This window comes from Dromaius novaehollandiae, chromosome 1 (genome assembly GCF_036370855.1).
Source record: "Dromaius novaehollandiae isolate bDroNov1 chromosome 1, bDroNov1.hap1, whole genome shotgun sequence".
Taxonomy (NCBI): Eukaryota; Metazoa; Chordata; class Aves; order Casuariiformes; family Dromaiidae; genus Dromaius; species Dromaius novaehollandiae.
Genome location: NC_088098.1, coordinates 138041742 through 138064792, shown reverse-complemented (window position 1 = coordinate 138064792; position 23051 = coordinate 138041742). Strand labels below are relative to the sequence as shown.

The following is a 23051-nucleotide window of genomic DNA, read 5'->3' as shown; positions in this document are numbered from 1 at the left end:
AAAAGGAGAGAGAAAAAAGGGGCAAACTCTCCCCAGTGACCAGATTTGGGTTGCAAGGGCAAGGCCCTGAGAATCACAATGTGAGGGAGAGTGGAAAAATACTGCCCCAGAGGCGAGACTCTGGGAAACCCTGCCACAGCGCCTTGGGTGGTGGGTACCAAGCTACCAGGGGAAGGCAGGTTGCAGAATTGCAGGTGGAGGCCTTCAGCATTACACAGGTTAAGGCACTTAAAGCCCCAGGCAACTATGTGTATATACATATATTATATATGCATATATGGAGGTAGAAAATAGATCATTCTGTATCAGCTGCAATCTATGAAATTAATTAAGCATCAAAATACCCTGTGTTGAGTAGTAGCCCTCTCCCCATAAAAAATTCATGTGCAATTTTTTTAAAAGGCAATAGTAAGCCCTATAATAAAAGAGAAAATCATGTTTCGTGGTCTCTGAAAACCTGTAAAGTGACACATTGCATATTTAGTGTGAGCATCCTTATTGTTCCTTGCCTGCCCTAATACTGGGCCATTATTTTGTATGGACCTATATGGTTCCTTGCTATGAGGCTTTATTGAGTTCATCAGTGTCTTGGTTCTACTTTGTTCTGCAAAGGTTAATCCAGTGGTTCTTCAGTGGTCTTACCTGAGATAACCTCATAAGCCATGGCAGGACTGTTTATATGAAACTCCTGAAATCATGGTGCTCCTACAGGCTAGTCTTTTCATCAATAAAAAATAGGACTTTAGGTTATCTGAGTCATAAATGCCAATGCGTCTCCAAACCTGTCAGTTGCATGATTTGCCAGCACTTCCTGCATTAGTGCTAAAGCGTTTCTCCCCACCCCTCAAGGACAGCAAGGGTGCCCTTAAGGCTACCCTATCTTTGATGCCTTAGGGAGGGGGAAATGGGACAGGAAGAGCAGCACCACTAAGCCTGGAGGGCTTGGAAACTAGCTGCGTTTTATTTTGGACGTTTCTGGATGCTTTCTCCCTTGAAGGTAACTCACTGTCAATAATAGGAGCACCAGCCTTTGTTGTTGGCAAATGGATAGTTGATTGGTAAACACCAAATGGTTAATCTTGTATTGTGATAGCCCGGGGTAATTAGTTTTCAAAACCTGGAAACAGTCTATTTCTGCGATGATAGGGGCTCCTCAGTCATATGCTGCAGCGCTGGATGGCTGTGCAAGCTCTTAGCGCGGAGCTGGGAGCCTCGCCTCTCTCACGCAGCGGTCTGAGAACAACTGGTCACCATTCTCTGCCTTTGTTGTAGGCTGATCTTCTCAACTGTTGCCTTTTGTTTATTGTTTTGGTTAGTTTTAGTGCCCCCTCTCCAATTTCTGCAACAGCTATCAGCAGTGATTCTACATTTCTACAGCCCTTAAGGCTTCTGCAAATGGTTTGTTATCATTTCCTCAATTTTCCTATCCATTTCTGTTTGTGGTTCACTTTGTACATCTGTCTACATCAATTTAAAGAGTCATCTTGTGTATTTCAAAAATTGAGCAACTTATCTCTGTGATAATTTCCTGGTTAAATTATGCAATGTTACACTCCACACATAATACTAACAGTGAATATTTAGGGTGCTAACATAATTATGGGTGTGCAGGTTACCACAGAGAGAAAAGACATTATGTAAGACTTTAACTACCCACTTTAAGTTAAACACAGTAGAACCCGGATTTTGATAAACAAAGGAAGTGGCTTGCTGTACGTTTTTGTTTAGAAGAAAAGAAAATGTTCACTAGTATGATTTCATTCTAACTGAAGACAAAACTTGTAGGTGAAGGATTAAGGAGATTAAATTAAAGACTTTTGCTCTATGGTAAATGATATTCTTCCTCTACAGAGGCAGACAAATACATGTGTTGCTACCAGTGTGTCCTCTCCTGGCACATGGTGCAGTAGGAAGTACTTTTCTGCTTTCATTTACTTTGTGTTTCACAGCAGGCAAGAGAGATTTTGCACAATGTCTGGGGCAAACCTGAGCTTTTAAAATAAGCAAGGCAGTGATTCCCTGGTGCCTCTAACAATAAAATTATAGCTCTGAAGTTTTGGACTGCTGAGCTGCCCTGCATTTACCCCCACCTTCTGAAGGGAAAGATTGCAGTACTCTGCTTCCCACAGTTCTTAGATTAAAAAAAACAACAACAACAACAAAAAAACCCCAAAAAATCCTCCGCATATCTATTAGCGTTCAGTTAAGTTGCAGTTTCACTCTGCACGGAATTGAAACTCAAATGCTCTTGGCTGAGTGACAACTTGTTCCTATTTAGGGAAAAAAAATAGAAAGAAAATCCACCTTAGTCCGAAAGAAAAGGCAAAATGTTTGTAGATTTATTAGAGCTTCTGGAGTTTGTAGCTATAGACTGCAAGGGACCTTTCCAGAAGCACTGAGCACTTATTGAAAATTAGCAGGGTTGGGTGGTGACTGTGTCTTTGAAAATCTACCTAAAACCAGAGTGAGAGGGCATCATGTTTAATGTGTTCCAGTGTGATACACTCGGGATGCGTTTAGGTGCTTGTAGGAATCAACTTTCGAAATCCAATTGTCGCTTAGCCATTCTCTTAGATACCACTATACAATTAATTAAACACATTTGTTTTATAATGATGTGAATAACTATAAGTGAGTTCAACCTAACTCTCTGCTGTGGTGGCTCACAGTCTGTGAAACAGTCTGAGTGGAACAGCTAAAAGTACACTGCCTGCAATGAATATTTTCTTCCTATCAAAAATGTGTTCAATGGTCTTGCAGAACTCAGCAGGATTTTAGTGAGACATCTGCATTATTTATAATAGCCTCACTGAAATGCTCAGTGCCACTTACATAAAAAGAAAAATCCAGTTACCAGTCAATAGTGGAAGACTCATATTTTATTACAGTATTTTTAGTAATCAGGCACAAATTTTGAGAAATAGAGTCCTGAACCTATAGTGAGTTAATGAGTCCTTTCATAGTCCTTGATTAAAATGTTAATGATGCTAAATGTTTTTCTTCTGTGAACTTTCTTGTTTTTGTTTATGTCTATATGACTCAGCCACTGACAACAGGAAATTTTAAAGAATGATTACAAATCCTTTCTCTCTTCATTGTTCAAGTTTTAGTCTTTTGAAATGAGTTCTTCAGCTCCACAACAGTCAGAGAAACCATGAACTGCTGTTTAAAATGTAAAGAAAAATGTGCAGGGAAAGAAGAAATGACAAAAACCCTTTCAAATATTGTAACCATTGAACTAGCATGTCCTGCTAAGCCTAGGAACTGCTAAGGAAGAAACTCTCAGAGAAGCAGCATGTTCATGAAATGCTTAATTGTCACTGACTTATGTCTGTCCATGGCATCTTCAGATTCTTCCTTTCTACACTCTCTCCCATGCATTTTTTCACCTTATTACATGGTGTTTCCTCTGCTCTTACCACTATCCTTTTCTTCTGGTTTGTTTTGGTTTCCTTCCAAGTTCCTTTCACTTAATAAACATTTCTTCCACAAAGTATCCAAGCGAAGAAATTTGTCTGCTTATATTAGTCATGCAACTGATTTTTTAGTAAAGGCCCAGTTCTTGACCCTATCAGCAGCAGGAACGAACCCCAGAAAATAATAATAAAAATGATTACACTTCCAGCTCTACAATATTGTGCATATCAGGGTCTCCTTCTCTCTCTTTCTCTTCATGTAGCTTACACTAAAAAAGGGGAAAAAAAGGAACTTGACTTCTGCAAATCTTGGTTGTCTCAAGTAAATGTTATCCTTATGTAGTGCATTTGCCTCCTGTCTGATCAATCTTATGTTCTGCTAAGTATTTTGCAATTGTTTTCCAGTGGGGTTCCCTGTCTGTTCACCTTCTTGGGGCAGGTGTTAATATAGTCCCTGAAGGTATGAGACTGTAGCTGGGTAAAATATGCAGCTTAAAATGCAAACCACGTTCAAATGTAGCACAGAAGGGAACAAATTGCTGCATATGAGACCAAAAGGAACGAAATCCTTTGCCATGGCAGCACGTGGATTTATGAGTAATATGTGAATTTCTGTAGAAGGGGAAAAAAATAAGAGTATTCTCAGTTATTTTTATGGGGGATGGAGGACTGAACGAGGTACTGCTGTTTCAATTTTAAAAACAAATATTTGAGGAAGTGGGTTGCAGCAGTTGTTTCACATTTAATTATTTCTCCAAGTTGCAGTTCAGCTGAAGAGAAGAAAGCTAGAGTAGTGATTGCTGCTGTTGTCTTGTGTGAGTTATGTCATGTTTTACTCTCCTCTGCACCTGACCTGAGCCAGTGGGGACCCCTTTTATGCTGTTTTCTTCTGCTCTGATTTACAGTGTCCTCTAACAACAAACCTTTCAGACTTGGAAGAGAACAAAAAATGGTAGGTTAAACGTTCATTTTAAACTTGTTCTTAAAACTCTTTAACTGGAACAGTTGTGAAAGATTTTTAAGAATGCTGTCTCCTTTTTTCTTTCCTTCTTTCTTTCTACATGTCCGAATTAGCTGTTGTGGTTATAAGTTGCAATACATAATGACATGGAGAAGGGAAGGATAGCAGTTCTTCATACTAATGTGTCACAAGCTGGGTATAATAATGTCTTCTATAATATCTATAACTTTTGAGAAGCTGTTTTCTCTCAAACCTTACACCCTTTCACCTTGTATGGACTATCTACAGAAAAACTACATTAAGAAAAAACTAGCTGTATTGTTTCTGAATATTTGAAGCATACCATAAATCAGATGTAAATTCAGCTTTGGGTTTACTCGTGTGCTCCGTTAATGTAAGAATATTAGTACTTTTTGAACTTCTTATAAAACCAAACATGATCACAGAGAAAATGATAGTTCATACGGGTACTCTAGCTTTTCTTTTATACTTATTTCTCATTCCAGAGACTTTGCACAATTTATCATTATTTATTTCTTCTAATTTCTACAATCCTTTTTTTTGTTGAAGTAACACTATGTTATGCATGAAGATAGTTAGACACAGCCTCCTAATGTAACAGTTTACAATTTAAATAGATATTACATTAAAAGGGTTTCAGTAAGCAGAAGCACATAACACAGAAATAAAGCACACATATTAAGAGCTCAGTTGGCTCTACAAAGACACCTCAGTTCTTAAAAATACAGCAATTGCTGAGAGTTCAGAATCTGAGCATTCTGCACATCTGACTATACATTTTTTGACATCTTAAGGAACTTACAAATGTATTTGTAAAGGTATATAAGGCCCAGATTTATTGCACCTAATTTCAGGCATGTAGCTGAAGACTCTGTGTTAGGAGCGTAGTCATGCTGTGCTCCCTCCATATTCAGAGATCTGAGCAGCGCCTGCGGGGGGGCCTCTCTCCTCTTGCTCCCTCTCTCTTGAATGTCAGTGCCCAGGGTGATGGCATTGAAGGGAGGAACTTCAGGTAAGCACCTAAAATTAGGTGGCTGAACGTGGTGTCCGAGTACGAGCTCAGCAAAAGATTTGTGATGATCTAGACAGCAATTCCACATTGCCTAAGTCCTAATCTAGTGCTTGGACAAGCTACAGGGGGTTTTAATTTGGCTTAGCAAATCTTTCTGGAAGGTTGATTCTTATTAGCTTTTCCTCAAAAGCAACAAATCTGTGGTTTGGCTCCCAAGCTGTCAGCAGAGATTTTCTTTCCTTGTTTTAAAATTGCCATTAAACAGACATTTTGGCAATAGGTAAGCCCATTCATTTTTTCCAAGACTGATGACTAAAAAGTGTCAAAGCATGGACTTGAATGAATAGCACTAATAGATAAAATGAAATACACTATTGTAGTAATAATAAATAAAGCAGTTACAATGCTAGCTACTATTACCATTACAGCAAGAAATCTTTCAGCATTTCTCATAATGGCAGTGCAAAGCAGACTGTTAAAGTCTGATCCATCGCAGTTGTCAGAATTTCACTTGGTAGATATAGATACTATGTGCATGGCTGATGGATTGGTACTTTGCGTGCTGCTGTGGTGTGCATCAATAGATAAAGGGAAAAGGCATTCGTGTAACTGCATGACATGTCCTGCTGTTCGGGGAGAGTCTGCGGTTTCCCTGTCAACTCTCTGCCACATTTTATGGGCATCTCCCTTGGTTCACAGCAACTGTGGACCTGGTGGTGTGTTGTGCCTGGAAGGGGAAGAGAGGCAGTCACATGGAGATGTGGAACCAAGGACAGTTGAGCTAGGACAGGCCCTCTTAAGGTTTCATTATTCTAATAAGCAGCCATTTACATGCATGATTCAATGAGTCCCTTGAAAAGGGAGGAAGGAAAATATTTACAAGAACCTATCCAAATTTTTCTTTTAGAATGTCCCTTTTCTTTCAAAGATCTTTAGTTTTCCATGTAATTAATTTCAGTGGTATTGCCCTTCCTGCCTCCAACTTCCCTGACCATATTAATGGAGAAGAAAGAGTTCTATTAAAAACTAGGATAATGGGAGAAATTGAATGTATTTTATCTTCTCCAGATTAGCTCTCCACTTATTAGCTCTGATTATTCCTATTCACTATTTTCATCCAAATGCTTGTCTACATCAGGAAATCAGAAAAATTAATCAGCCTCTAAAGTGGATTGGTTAGACCACACTCAAGACCCTGGTGAACTATCTTATCCAGTGGCCTCAGTCTGGGTGAGTTTCCAAAGTGAATTACTATAAGCCAAATTAAGGTTATTTTAATTCTTGACAAATGCCCTCACAATATTTGATAGTAATGAAATATGACTCACTGCTTTGGAATTCATGGTCATGGTCCAGGTTAGCTTTCCATAAGTATGTGTATAATGATAGTCACGGGTACCATCCTGAGTATTTAAGTACTTATTCTGTTGATCTGTTGAAGAGAACACTGTAACACTTCCTGACAATGTAAAAGGAAGTCATGCCAGAGGAAAGGCTGTGGTGTTACAGAGTACCAGGTTACTGATAAGGATTTTATATGACAATATGTTGAATTCAAGGTTTGCAGCGGGCTTTTACATTTTTCCGTCTTTACTGAAGCTTTGTATTCAAGAGCTGATTGAATGAATCTCCGAAGTGACCTCAGTTGGTTGTTGAATCCACAGAGCAGAAGTGCGGTGCTGTATGAGATTTGATCTAGCTTCTCTCACATTTGCTGCCCTACTAGTCACTAGTCACGCATCTAGATAGACATATAGATGAATAGATAGATTTAGCATTGTTATACAGAGTAAAGCAGAAAAACATAACTGAGGAGATAGAGTGGTCTAATTAAAGAAAGGATACAACAGGAAGCCCTACTTAATATCTATATCTGTGTTACCTACAAAACATGTCTCAGGTAACACTCAAAAGTGTTTTCATATACTGTTGACGTAATGAGAAGGTCTTAGTATGTTGACGTATCCTAGCTGAAGAGAAAAAATATTTTTGTGTATCTTGGAAACTTTACCTAATTGTCTTATTTTCAGCTGCTTCCCTGGGTATTACGCTGGGTCAGTAAAACTCCATGCCTAACCAATTCTGGTTATTAAACAGCATTCTCATGCCACGTATTGCTTTCCAATCCTTAAAAACTGAGTTATCCAGGGAGAAATGTTGGTTTTGATAACTGTGCTTTTGATTGTGTTCAAACGTCTTGACCAATCCAAGACTGGTACTAGATGCAGGCAGTTAAGGAGCTGTGTAAGGCAGCAGAATGCTCACAGCTCCTCTGCCTGGGTTGTGCAAGCCAAGGCCCGGACTGCCTGCTTGCCTGGCCAGCTGCCTCTCCTCAAAGGCCCAGGGTTTCTTTAAGATTGGTTATGGCTGAGGAAATGACTAGTATGTTGTGAAACATTAAGAGCCCTTTGCTCTCCCCAAAGTGAACACCAATCTATAAAGTAGGCATGACTGCAAAGACTTACGACGTATTTTGGTAGGTTCTTTACATGCCTGTGGGATTTTGGCTCTCATTTAATTATTATAATTCTTTTAAGGGACATTCTCAATTTGAATATTTCCTCGATTTTTATTTTTACACGTATCTTTGATACAGTGTCTTCTTGGCCCTCTGTCTTTACTGGACAGTGAAGACACATACTGGTATGAAAAGCATATGGAAGCATAGCCATTAACTGATTTTAGTCAGCCATACATCTGTCCTGATGCTTTTCAGAGGAAGGACCCTCATGATAATGTGAAATTTGAATTAAGCATGAAGCTGTTAGTCAGTGGGTTTTTTGACAATTTAGACTAGATTTTAGCTGACTATAGATTTTCATTGCTTCATATGCCTCTAAAAATTAGCTTCACTCATTTTTGCATATTATACAATCACAGTCTATTGCATGTTTAATACCTTTTCTTTCTCCTTAAATAAAGACTATTCACAGGAACATAGCCTTTAATCAGCTGCCTTGTCGTTTTTAGTAGATTCTTTAATGTTTTTTATGATTCACTATTTAGAGAGTGATATTTTGTTCTACAGTATTTACTGATAAGAGAGGAAAGAAAGCAGCTGAGGAAATACCAGTACATGAATTTTGCAGACTTATACTCCCTCCTGCACATCCACTGATAGCCAGTGTGGGAGACAGGACCATGGCTTAGATGTATCTTTGGTCTGATACTTATACAAAATATGGTTGATGTGATATCCTATGCCATATGTTCCCATTGCATTAAATTAATATCTCGCTGTTTTCTTATTTTTAGGTGCCTTATGCAAAGATCCCAAATGCATTGCCATATGTCTTGCTCTTCGTATTTCCGAAGGTGCTGTCAGGAGTTTGGTTTCCCAAAAGTTTACCCTGTGATGTAGAAGTCTCCGAAGCTGCTGTGAAAGTGGACTGCAGTGATCGTCGCCTCACGGAAATCCCCCAAGGAATCCCTACAAATGCTACCAACCTTACCCTGACTATTAACCATATCCCACACATCTATCCAACATCCTTTGCTCATCTCGAAAACCTCATGGAGATTGACTTCAGATGCAACTGTGTGCCTGTCAGACTGGGCCCCAAAGATCATGTCTGTGTCAGGAGACCGCAGATTGAGGATGGCAGTTTTGCTGCATTGACAAGATTGAAGTCATTGTATTTGGATGCAAATCAACTGTTGGAAATACCACGGGGTCTTCCTACTACTTTACGTCTGCTAAGCCTGGAAGCAAACAATATCTTTTCTATCACAAGAGCAAATTTGTCAGAGCTAAGAAACATAGAGGTATTGTATCTAGGACAGAACTGTTACTACCGTAATCCCTGCAATGTTTCATTTGAAATTGAAGAAACAGCCTTTCTGGACCTGAAAAATTTAACAATACTGTCCTTGAAGTCTAACAACTTAAGTTATATTCCACCCAAATTGTCATCGACTTTAAAGGAATTGTATATTTACAACAACATGATTCAAGTGATTCAAGAGCATGACTTAATTGCCCTTCACAACCTAGAAATCCTTGATCTAAGTGGTAATTGCCCACGTTGCTATAATGCCCCATATCCTTGTACTCCCTGCCCCAAAGGGACAATTGAGATACATCCAAAGGCTTTCCAATCCTTGAAACAATTAAAAATTCTGCGACTTCACAGTAACTCTCTTCAGAGAATACTCAGCAGCTGGTTTGAAAACACCAAGAATCTCAAACAGCTTGACCTGTCCCAAAATTTCCTTGCAAAGGAGATTGGAGATGCTCAGTTTTTGAAGCTTATTCCTAGCCTTGTAGAGCTGGATCTGTCCTTTAATTTTCAACTGCAGATGTATTCTCCATCCTTGAACCTATCTAATACATTTTCCTCCCTTGTTAACCTAGAAACCCTGAGGCTCAGGGGTTATGTCTTTAAAGAACTGAAGCAAGAAAATCTAGATCCATTGTTCAATCTTACAAATCTAACAGTGTTGGATCTTGGGACTAATTTTATCAAAGTTGCTGACCTGAAAGCGTTCAAAAAATTCCCAGCTCTGAAATTCATTGACCTCTCAGTGAATAAAATTTCTCCTTCTGGAGGTGAAAGCAACTGTTATGGATTTTGCCCTGATCCCAGAATTTCAGTAGAGCAGTACAATAGGCAAATATTACAGGATATGCATTATTTCAGGTATGATGAGTATGGGCGAAGTTGCAAGTCCAAAGACAAAGAGGCTGCTTCCTACCAACCTTTGGTTAATGAGGATTGCTTGAAATATGGAGAAACTTTGGATTTAAGCAGGAATAACATATTTTTTGTTAGCTCCTCAGATTTCCAGGATCTTAGTTTCCTCAGATGCCTTAACTTGTCAGGTAATGCCATAAGCCAAACTTTAAATGGAAGTGAATTCTACTACCTGTCTAGACTGAAATATCTGGATTTTTCTAACAATCGGATTGATTTGCTATACTCAACTGCTTTTGAAGAGCTGAAACTTCTAGAAGTTCTAGATCTAAGCAACAACAAACATTATTTTCTTGCTGAAGGCGTTACACATGTGCTTAATTTTATGAAAAACTTGGCTTATCTGAAGAAGTTGATGATGAATGAGAATGAGATTTCTACCTCTATTAGCACAGGGATGGAAAGCCAATCTCTTCAAGTTTTAGAATTCAGAGGAAATCGTTTAGATGTTTTATGGATGGATGGAAATGCTCGATACCTGTCATTCTTCAAGAATCTGACCAGCCTAGAGGAACTGGATATTTCCTTCAATTCTCTCAGTTTTTTGCCTTCTGGTGTTTTTGAAGCTATGCCTCCAGAACTCAGGATACTCAACTTAACCAATAACAAGCTGAAGAACTTCAGCTGGGAAAGACTCCATTTCCTGGAGAAACTGATAACTTTGGACCTTAGTAATAACCTTCTGCTTACAGTTCCCCGAGAACTCTCCAATTGCTCTTCAACCCTCCAAGAACTGATACTCCGAAACAATCGTATTCAACGGCTAACTAACCATTTTCTCAGAGGTGCTTTTAATTTGAAATACTTGGACCTCAGCTCAAACAAGATCCAAATAATTAAGAAATCTAGTTTTCCTGAAAATGTCATCAACAATCTGAAGATGCTACTTTTGCATGGCAATCCTTTCAAATGCAATTGTGATGCAGTGTGGTTCGTTTGGTGGATCAATCAGACCCAGGTGACTATTCCACTCTTGGCTACAGATGTGACCTGTGCTGGCCCAGGGGCACATAAAGGAAAGAGCGTGATTTTCTTAGATCTGTATACCTGTGAGTTGGACACCTCCTATTTGATCCTGTATGCTATGTCAGCCTCAGCTATCCTAGGTTTTATGGTGTTCACAGTTATGAGCCATCTCTATTTCTGGGATGTGTGGTATAGTTACCATTACTGTACTGCTAAACTGAAGGGCTATCGCCGTTTACCTTTACCAGATACTTGCTATGATGCTTTTATTGCCTATGACAATAAAGATCCAGCTGTGAATGAGTGGGTGCTGACAGAATTGGTTGAAAAATTGGAAGATCAAAAAGTCAGACAGTTCAATCTATGCCTGGAAGAAAGGGACTGGCTCCCAGGACAGCCAGTCTTTGACAACCTTTCCCAGAGCATTCAGCTGAGCAAAAAGACCATATTTGTCCTGACCAACAAGTATATGAAAAGTGGAAGCTTCAAGACAACATTTTACATGGCCCACCAGCGACTTATAGATGAAAAAATGGATGTAATTATTTTGATATTTCTTGAGAAGGTTTTGCAGAAGTCCCGGTATGTCCGGCTGAGGAAAAGGCTGTGCAGAAATTCTGTCCTGGAATGGCCAACTAACCCTCGATCTCAGCCTTACTTCTGGCAGTGCCTGAAAAATGCAATAGCTATGAACAATACGCTGGCTTACAACAAACTTCTGCAAGAAACTGTTTAGCCCTACCGCTCCATGTAAAATATTGTTATGATGCATGGTGAGGAAAAAATCCCAAACTTCATTTGGAGAAAATGTCAAAGCATGGAGGATAAATTTAGTTTTGATATTATACCCCAAAATGAAACACACAATTAGTCCCAAAGCTGATAACTTACTTGTTTTGCTGTGACAAGATTCAAAGTAAACCCTTGCCAGCACAGATGTCTAATTGACATGCACCTTGCTTGGCATTTACTGCTGCACAGCAAAATAGGATGCACTACTCACGGGAAGTCCCTGGTTTAGAAGAGCATCACCACTTCCAGCTTTCGGTTCACTGGAGGCCTCCAGCATTTCCTGTGGTTGGGCCAAGTGTTGGTGAGAGACTTGCTCAGTTTACTCTAGTACACAGACTGCCAGGAGGAGTTTGGCTGTGCCTAAAGTTGCTGCTGTTTGGATCACTGTTTGAGTAAATGTGATTTTAATAGAAAAATATAGTTTCTGTATGTGTGTGTGTATGTAAAACAGGAAAAGCATTTACTGACACATTCTTGTCAGAAAATACTCCAAGCAAAGCTGATGCTCTGCTTTTAGGAGTCATAGAAATTTGAGCGCTACTATTTTTTCATCTTGGGCTTACAGCTGCTGAGCCTACCTGCTCTGTCTGACCAGGCAACATGCCTTATCTCTGGGGAAGGAAGGTTCTGGCAGGACTGCTGTCAGGGGCTTGAATGCTGTATAGGAGCTCTCCCATGGTTGCATTGTCAAAATGCTCATAAATCTGAAGACTGGAAGAACTTTTATGGGCCAAAATGAGAATGTATGAGAGGAACAATTTCAAAAGGGCTTGCAGGCTGTGGGTAGGAGGAAGTTACAAGATAGAAGGAGCCCTGTGCGAGGGGGTGTTGCACAAGAATAAGGAGGGGGAGCAGGACAGCAGATAGGCTGAAGGAAGCCTTTGCACAAGGCAGATGAAGAAAATCAAGGAAAACAAAGAGGAAGTTGAAAGAGATAAGGAAAGGAAGGTAAAAAGAAAAAAAAAAGGTAATACAGAAAAGGCAGAAAGAATAAAGAGAGAAAAGCATTAGCTAAATTATGACCTAAAGAAGGATTCACTGATAATTTCTAGTAGTCTCTTCACTTTGCATTTCACCTATCTTCCTGGCTGGTGGTTGAGCTGGCTCCTCTCTGAGGACTCAGAACTCCTCTTCAGTGTCAGGCCTTCAGTTTTCACCTCTGCCCAGGAGGAGCTCAGCTTCCCTGTTTTGGTCCAGGCCCTGTGTTTCCATCCCTTGTATATCAACTGGGGTGATGTCAGCAGGTCCAGGAAGGGTTGGCCCCTAAGGAGATGCTAAGATGGCCGAATTGCTTGCCTCTGCCTGTCTAGACTTTCTTCAAAACAAAACATAATCATTTAAAATCACCAAACATGTAAGAGCTAGTCAACAAAAGTGTCCTCCTGACTGTTTCTTTAGCTAGGCTGTAGCTGCTCCAGAGGGCTCAGTTTCAGTGCCAGCCTAAAGCCCTCCTTGATCCCTGGGCAGGCCTCTTGTCCCCAGCGGCTCCTGGGGCTCCACTGAAAAACAGCTGGGAACCACCCTGGCTTTAGAAACACCCTGAAAAAGAAAAGAAATTGTTCAGAAAAAATGAATGCTTAAGCCTGTTCCTTACTCTGGTTCATAGCACATCCTCATAAAACACATCATAGAGCTTCAGCTGAAATCTTCGTAATGGCAGCATAAATCTCTCTGTGTGTTGCACAAGAAGGTTCTGCTTGTTGTAATTATCTCTGTTTTGGGAGGAACAGCGTGTCGCTCTCCTTGCCTGGCACTTTTGTCCACTGCACAAGCCGAGCAGTTTCTCTTGTCTCTCTCAAAACCCTTTTTCTTTTCTGCTGACTAGTCTCTGTGACTGCCCTGGCCCAGGGGGAGCCGGCATTGTTAACTACTTTGAATCTGCATATCTAAACTGCCTATTTCTGTTACTGGTCTACCTATTCTGCTTGGTTTTTTCTTTGAATAACCCCTTTTTGATTTAACTCTAGGCATCCAGGCAGACAAGAACATGAACAAGAAAGACAAAATGCATATAATAACAGGTTTCTTTTCCCAGTTTGTCACAGCATTTTTATTGATTAACAACAGAAGCAGGAGAACAGGAAGCCCTGGGTACAAGAGGGGGTGTTTTATGGTTACATTTTAAAGAATACTTTTCTAACAACTGTTGTGTTTATCAGCCTAAATAATCTGTATGTCTAAACAGAATAAGATGAGCTGTAATACCACTCTCTTCATAAGGTAATGCTAATATAAATACTTCTGCTCCTCAGGTACTCCCACATCATCTTCCTCCCTCTCCCCACATCACTACTTCTACCTGGAGTAACTGCTTACTCCTAGGCCCAGGTCATCAAGGAAGGGACAAAAGGTCACTTGGCCTATCAGAGATTAAGGGGAGAAGTATTTTCTCCTTTTCCATTGAGCAGAAGCCAAAGGAGCGGTATAGGTAAGTGTTAGCTAAGGCTGCGAAGTGGCCTTAAGTATAAGCAATGGGTATATCAACAAAGACCTGAGATGGTGGTGCAGCAAGGGGGTTATTCATGCTATAGTGCAAGTATGGAGAGAGGCCAGGGAGACTGCATGGACTGTGAGTATCCAAGAGAGATGGTAAACTCCACCGTGCCCTGCAGTGGGAAGCAAGCAGTCTTCTGCATGGCACTGCCCACCACCTCGGCCAGTGCTCTCTGCCTGCATCCGCTTCACTGGGTGAAGAACCAACAGCAGTTTCCACATGGCAAAACCCTTTCTGATGCCTTTCTATTTCCCCTGCAATAAACACACAGCCACAGGAATAAGACGGAATCAAAGGAGACTGAAACACCAAGTGTTCTTCTACCTATTGATAGGCTGGGGGGGGCGGGGAGGGAGAATTCCCTCCCCTTCCCCAATTGCTTTCATTTCCTGTGATGTACCTGAATAGGTACAGTGCTTTGGGGAGGAGGTACCACCCCAATTAGATGAGGCAGGCATACATCCTTCTCTCTGAATGCTTCAGGGCATCCTAGAAGAGGGCCTGCATACTGTACTGGCCTATGTATGTTTCACAGGCTGAACATGACCTCTGTAAGCACAGACCGACTAGGTTTTGGGGGCGGAAAGGATTAGGTATAGTTTCACAACTGGCAGCTGAGCTTTGCACTGATGGGTACAAGCTCAGTCTAAGCCTTTCTTTCGGAGGAAAAAAATTAATTGAACTTACATTCAATAGATTTATACCTAAGAAATGTCTTAAATGGGCATGCCCTCCATTCTCCCTGGAACCTTTTTTATAATGGAGCACCACTAAAAAAGTAGAAGTTATTTGACAGATTCAAACTAATAATTTATGCTTAAACTGTGTGAGAATTTTAAACCTTGGGGTATGCTTGCCTACTTGGTGTAACAATGCCTGAATTCATTTAGATCCACATAACACTGAGAAGTCCTGAGACTTCTATGGCTCAGGGTTTCAGGGTGGTATAGCTTGTGACCTTGTGTGAAGTTAAAGAGGATGTGGCAGTAAGGGCATTCAGCTGACTTAAATGTAGACATATACAGCTGTGTTAACTGGCCTAAGCTTTGTTCTCCCTTCAAAAGTGAGATGCAGATGTTTTGAGGATATGACTTATCTCATCCTATTACAGAAGTTTAAGGTAGGTTAAAGGAATTGCACTCCAGAAGTAGTATTTCTGTCCCTTAATTGTAAAGGATTCCTATGGTGGCTAGTTCAGATGTAGGTGGCTTTAAGTGAGTTATTCAGTTAGTGAAGCAAAAGTTAGTGAAAGTTAGTTATTCAATTAGTGAAGCCACTCACAGGGCAGATGTCTTTAGTTAGGTGAGGTGAATGCTGCTCCAGGCTACACATGCAATTAGTAGCAAGTTGGTCCTGAATGACTATGTCATGTGGATGGGAAAACATCTGGAGTGCTATCAGCACCAGCTCTGATGACTGAAACTGTTCTACATCAGTCGCTATTTCCTTAGAAAGATTTTACCAGACATTAGCTAGACTTATTTAGCCTGCATGACCTGGAAAACCTGCACATAGAGAGGAGGAAGGAGGAAGAAGAGAAGGGAAGGAGAATGTTGATGGATTTACCAAGTTTTTACAGTCATTGTGGAAACAGCAGAAAAATGCACTGTTTACATTACTTATGGTATCACTATTTTGCCACAAGAAGAATATCAAATGAAAACTGGTAAGAACCATCCTTATTTACAGCATAGGTTTATATGAATATAGCAATCTCTTTTCCCTCATTTTTTTAAGAACTGGCATAGGAGGAACTTCAGGTGACTCCCTGTGAGAATAATTTAGATTGGAAAGGACCTCTAGAGGTCAAAGCAGGTCTAATTTCAAAGTTGCATTAGCTTGCCTATGGCCTTGTCCTGATACAAAGTTGGGGTACTGTGTAACAAATACGTTATCCTGTAAAGGAACTTTATAATAGCATTTTTTAAAAATATATAAAAAGCAGCCTTTGGTCTGTAGTAGACCACTTTCTTGGACAACAGGCACTCTAAAATATAGAATATACTTTTTGCCTTCTGAATATCTCTTATTTCTTCATTTTCTAAATCTTCTTCTGTAAAGTATCTGCCTGTAGAAATAAGCTATGTGATAGACTGTCCATCTGAAAAATTCAGCACTTTCTCCATTTACTTTGAACAAGAGATTGAGATCATTTAGGTTATAATTCTGCTCAGTTGCCTTTATAGGAGCTTAACTTCATTGACTGTATGGAAGTTAACCTCCTAATTTGGAAACATAAATTGTATATCTAAATGCAAAAGACACACATTAATCCACCATTATCTCCAGGTCTATAAATGGGAAAACTAGAGCACCAGAAGTTGAATGATTTCCTACTGTGTCCATCCATTGATGGCAAAACTAAAAAGGAAACCTAAATTTCCAACCTTTAAAAGCAACCTGAATGTATTTCTCAGTTACTAGACACATTAAGGTTATTTATAAATGAGGTTATTTACTTAGAAAAATAGGCAATTTGAAAATCAAATGTGTACATGGGGAGAAGTTCTGAATTCAGGAGTGCAGAGTATTGAAGCTGTTTGTGAGGCAGTAGGAAGCCCTATTAATTCTATAAAACTATTTTTTTTCTTTCTGCGGGAGAATATTTGTTCAAGATGCACATTATTGAGCCAAAAAAGTGGTATCAGAATAGTCACTGATCTAAAACCAAGGCCTAATCTCCCTGCTATTTGTTTTCCTTCCTTTGCTGTTACTGAGATGAACCACTAATGACAAACTTCTGAGAAAAACAGATCTAGATAACTGATCTTTTTTGAGAGAAAATGAAAACACCCACAGAATCAAACCCATCCTTGCCTGTGCAAATTCAGAAACATTTGAGGAAATAAAGTTTCAGTCTTTTTGGTAGCAAGCGCATTATTAAAGCACTGACAACAGATTCTTGTAGTAATGGAAAAGGTGGCAGGTTTGCAAAAACTGAAGGTGTCAAACTTCAATTTCTAAATCTTTTTCTGAATGTTTCTTTTCTTTTTAGAAGTGAAATTCCAGTCTCACTGCCTTGGCTGCCTGGTTTATCTGTGCCACAGTAACATATGCAAGCCTGACCTTATGCATTCTCTCAGTTTATTTTATTAAGACTCCACAAGAGTGAGAGGTTCTAGAAGTAAATGTTGCTTAAAAACACATAAGCCCAGTCTTGTATTTTCCAAGAGACATAGTACTTTTCAAGTGAACAGCGAAGCTGTCAATTAGACCCTTTTTGTCAATACATCTGTTTCTTTCCCTGTCCTAAGTTGCTTCTGCTTTTGCTTCACTAACTGAATAACTTAAAATCTGAGTTTCAACTGACATTCCCCAATGAGGAATTGTTCTAAGAGTATTAGGACAAAGGAAAATTTCCTGAAACATAAAACAAGTGAATTTTTATCTTATATCCTTGTTTTCTGGCTAGCAGATGATTCTTCCCCATCACATACCTGTAATATTTCAGATCCACAAGTTTATATGGAAGAACATTTTTACAGGAACATGCTCTTGAATATTGTGCTTAAAAGCTGCATTCTGTTCACTACAAAATCTTTTAATCTAATTATCTGATTATCTTAGGCTATGACTTATCTTATTTTTAATTCCAGTATTACCTAAGAGAAACCCAATTGCTAAACTGTGCTCTTGTTTGTCTATTCTGAAGTCCAGTTTGTGATGCAAAGGCAACAACTTCCAAAGAAGAATTTTCATGACCCCTGCACTTGGGAAAAACAAATCTCAAAGCCCTTGTGTAATTTCCTGTTTTCTCACCTCACGTAGTCTTCTCAGATGTTCCACAATGTCACCATGCTACATGCTATTATGTTCTAGACCCCATCTCATGCAACACTGGCACAAAATTTCCCACCAGTTCACCGAAATCCCAGAGCTGGATTATTCATCTTTGAAAGCCAATCAGCAACTTAGGCTGCTGCAAGAAGAGGAAGAAGAAGAAGAAGTGGTGATATGAAGCCTATTCTTAACTCCAGAAAACAGGACACCAGTGTAGCGAGAAAGTAAGTCTCAGCTAGTGGCTTTAGCTTCCAGCCTCGTGCTATCGCTGGAACCACATTTTCTGTTGCTTCACCTCAGATATCTCCTGTAATTACACCCATGAGGCCCTTTCTACCTGCAGGCATCAGAGAAAGTGATACCCCTGACATGGAGGATCTTGCTAGTTTTCAGTTTTGTTGTGCGCCTTGGTTTGGCTTTGGACAGGGGTGGGGGAACCAGGGTGGGGGCGCTGGTTGTAGGTGAGCATGTTGACTCAGCTCAGAGGCAGCCAGGAGAGGGACACGCTGCCCCTTGAGGGATCACACTAAGTTTTGTAAACGTTGTGAAACATGTCCTGAAATAAGTGATGCATATAAAGAATAAGTTGTTTCTTGACTTTATTTGTGTAGCACTTATTCCCCACTCCATTCATCCTATATTCTCACTTATTGCACTTAAGAAAAGGAGTAATGTCACAAGTGTGGGCAACATTTCCTGAACACATTCTTAAGGACAAAGAATAACATCTATAAGATATTATTCAATTGCAGTTGTCACATGTGTCTTATGAATAAATCAAATACTGACTATAGACTTCCTCCTAGTATTGCTCCCTCTCAGTGGCTCTACTTCAGCTTCCCATAGCTGCCCCTGAGAAAAACCCTGCCTTGAGGTGAGACCTAGTCACAGAAAGCACCTGGCAGAAAAGTTAATGCTCTGGGCTACAGACATTTGGGGTTTGGATTTCCTTGGGACTGTTACACTGTACATGTGCTGATGTGCACCCTTTTCAGCCCCAGAGCACCTGCCAGCATGAGGACAGCTCTAGAGGTGATAGAGAAAGAGGACCAGCCACCTCTACAAAGAGCAGCCATGGCAGTATTCAGCTTTGCAGAAGCTAAAACCTTCTGAGGTTCTTGCCCTTTGACCAAAGACACTGACCTCAGAGCAGTTAAAAAAAAATCACCTCTGAGTGATCCTGAAATCCTAAAAAAATCATCTCTTAGACAAAATTTAAATCAGTATTTTATAATGTCATGGACCACAACAAGGATTCTTCAAACAATCCCCAAATCTCCATTACATTGTCAACAGCAGACCAAAATCAGCTGAGAAATCTTGTAGTAATGTAAGAAATGGTGTGATTTAAGTATTAAAAGAAAAAAAAACAAGAAACAGCAGTTTTAAGGCAAGCTAAATACATAAATAGCTCTAAAGAAAGAGGAACCTAAGAGTACAAAACAAACATGTTTTCTCAAGGCAGAAATCTATTCTCAGGAAAGAGAAAATGAACGGATGATCTGAGTCTGGCACTGTTCTCAAGTATTTTCTTATAATAGTAATTTTACATGCAAGGAGTGGCGTATTAATACATATTGAGAAGGTAGGTTCTTACATAGTTTCCTTTGTTATGTATTTTTATATAGTAGTTACACATTTCTTTTAAAGCGCTGAAAGAATTTCGCAACTGCATGTTTTAATCAAAATTAATATGAAAAAATACTGCAATATCTGCTATGGAAATATATCCATTAGTTATCAGCAACCAGTAATGCAAATGGTTATACAGTGATGCTGTTACTTCCTTGGAAATTAGAGACTATAAAAGCAGAAGTAGATACTTCAGGTATATATTGATTTAATTTAACAATTGTTGCAAATTACTTTATTGTGGAAGATTCCCTCAGTGGTGCAAAGCTAAAACAAATATGCTAAACTGGTATCAATGGCAATGAATATCTTTGTTGCACAAAATGGTTAACAATAACAATGACCAAAGTTTATTTAGCCCTCAATGACTATTCACTGTATAACTGACTTCCTGTGTAACAGTATATCATCCAGCAAGATGTCCAGAACCTGCTCTAAAGACTTTACGTTACAGTTGTTTCTTCCAACATGAAAACATGCTCACTATTTTAGGGGGAAAAAAAAAAAAAGTTATTTCTCTTGTGTATTTCCCCAGGCACAACCTTCAGACCTTTTTCTATCCCTTTATCTGTTAAATTGGGAAACACTGTGCTTGCACATGCTTTCCACTATTGTAGTATCCCCAGGCTATGACCGAATTAATTCCTCACCTTCTAACTATCTCTCGGATAAGATAACTATGCTATTCTTCTCAAGTCTCTCATGATAAGGCACTTTGAACCAGAGCTCCTTGCCCACCTTGCCCTGCTGTGAGCTGCTGGCCGGCATGCTGAAGTTAGGAGGCTGCTTTCCCTGAGGGGTTCAAGGCCAGGGAGCAGCCTGTCATGCCCTGCCCTACTCCTGCCCCAAGCACCCCTCAGAAGGGCCGGGCTGTCCCCAGACTGCCCAGGGGAGCTTTTGTCCAGCTGTAGGAAGCTGTGCTGGGGGGCTGAAACGGGGTGGTGTCAATGCTCCGAGGGGTTGAACTCTGCAGTCTGGACTGTCATTTCCTGAGACAACCTACTCCAAACTTCCAAGTGCTCCTTGCTGCTATTTGCTCAGGGAAACCAAAGACCCTGGTTTTGGCCACCAGGCTCAAAATTTTTTTATATATCCATCTACATAGCCTGTCTTGACTCTGTTGCAGGGCGGAGAGCTCAGCTGGGAGTTTAGAGGTGAACACGGCACAATAGGGCCTAATCCTCTTTGGCTAATTCTCCCATTTAGTCCTCTTTGGCTGGAGATAGGGTTGCCATCGGGCTGAGAGCAAGCTTGTGAGGGTGAGCAGATATGGAGTGCGAAGGATAAGGGGGATTTTGCAGACCCAAAGAATCCCTAAATGAAAGAGGAACTAAACAACATATTGTACAAAGAGCACCCAGTAACTTGGTCCTTTGTGAATTAATTGTGATGTCCTTTCCCACCCATTTCCAAGTCTTCTTCTATGTGTAGCTAGCTAGTTGTGATTTGTTGTTTTTATATTGTGTAATGTGGGAAATCCAAAAAAACCCCATTTGTCTAAATTTAAATTCCCGATAACTAAAAGATTTCTGCTAGCTTTATTCTCCTTCTCTCTCTCTCTCTCTTGCTCTCTCTCTTTCTTCTTCTCTAATGAAAGACTGCAATATGTTGTCAAGACTACAGCAGAGCACAGTAGCTCTTGTGCCTTAGTAACATGATACAGCAATTTTTCATGGACAGAAGTGAAAATTTTCTTGTAGTATAACTAACTGAATGGCAAATGCATGTTGGCAGAATGAAACAATGCAAATTGGAGTATGACCTGGATGTAATTTCGATATATTTCTGTTCCTGAGAAAGAGTATCATGAGATGGTTATTTCTCAATGAGTCCTCATATTCCTCTGCCTGCTGATCACCACATGCCCCCCTCCACCACACCAGATGGACACATTGATTCTGCTTCTTATTTTTCTTTTCACTTTTTATTGATCTTCTCTCTCACCTCACTTTTACCTGCTGTTTTATGGGGGCTCTTCCTGCAGGGAGAACAAATTGATTCAACGTTAGTTTTAATTGCTTGCATTCTCTCTAGTCATAACGTTTTTTACTTCATTAGAGATGACAAAATATCTCAAGCTAACAATTCAGTATGAGATATTTTATACGCATGTAGATACTAACTAAAAGAATATCTAGGTTATCCTTCACATCATTTTACAGTGATGAAGAAGATACATGCCTGCAATGAATTTTCACAGACATTTCTCTTCGTCTCACTGCAGAACCATTAAATTAGTTGCCAGTATCTGTTCTTCATTTCTACAAGTAAACAGTTAACTCCTTCAGGATAATTCTGCATTCAGTATTTTTTTGTTTATCAAGAAAGCATTTGGGGTTATTTTTACTTTATGTGATTGTGTGTGACAGTATTTTCTAGCAACAGCTATACCAGAGAACTGCATAATGTTTCAAGTTTGTTGCTGCATGTGATCCAGCTGTAAATATAAATTTTTGAATTTTCGGCATAGAGGACAACTTTATAACTTTTTTCATCACTAAAGCTTTTCCTTCAGTTTGACTTCTAGCTAACTGGAGGCTCTTTGCAGACTTGTAACGGCTGATGTGAATGCTTCCTGTATGTTTTACTCATGAGCAGCACTTTCTTACACTCAAGTCTACGGCCAGAGTGCAACCAAACTTCACCTTGACCATTTTAACACAGATTATGGGCACACTGCCTGGTCTGTACTAGACTATTAACACTTTTTTTTTAGTATGTGAAAAGTAGCGTGATCAAGCTTTGAGTTTAAATGAGGCCTGGGAGAATTAGAGAAGCAGTGCATCTGACTCTTTGTCTTGACATCTGTCATCATGACATTTTAAGAGTACTGAAAAGATTTCTCAGGAGGATTTTTACAATTTTAAGCACCTGCAGACTTTGATACTGGACCGGAATTAGCATGTTACGGCCAAAAAATCTGATTACGGTAGGTCTCCAACCTTTGTATATAGCAAATGCAATTTTCTCAAGTTTAAAAAAGTTAAAGGAATTGCCCTCTTAATGGTGATCAGCTGAAGACAGTACCCAGAGGCATTCCACCTGCTATTGCCTTGATATGGCTCATGTCCAGCAACATCATCTCCATCACAACAAACACTTTCTCAGCATCCCAAACTTCAGGGAACCGTGCAGGGATGAGAACTGTTATTTTGCTAACTCTCATGGGAAATGATTTTCCATAGAATATGGAGCTTTCTCTGCTTTTGCCAACCTGGCTGTGCTGTCACTCTCACACTGTAACCTGACCTAGGTGTCATCCTGCCTACCCATATCTACAGGA

The 23051-nt window shown here is 39.9% G+C and overlaps 1 protein-coding gene across 1 annotated transcript; it reads left to right on the top strand.

Annotated features, from left to right (window-relative positions):
• The first annotated feature begins 4208 nt into the window (after positions 1-4208).
• Positions 4209-12286, top strand: TLR7 (toll like receptor 7). The gene is made up of 2 exons (XM_026116653.2): positions 4209-4368; positions 8666-12286. The coding sequence occupies exons 1-2, from the start codon at positions 4366-4368 to the stop codon at positions 11804-11806; spliced, it is 3144 nt and encodes a 1047-aa protein (XP_025972438.1). The 5' UTR covers positions 4209-4365; the 3' UTR covers positions 11807-12286.
• Positions 12287-23051: the final 10765 nt, after the last annotated feature.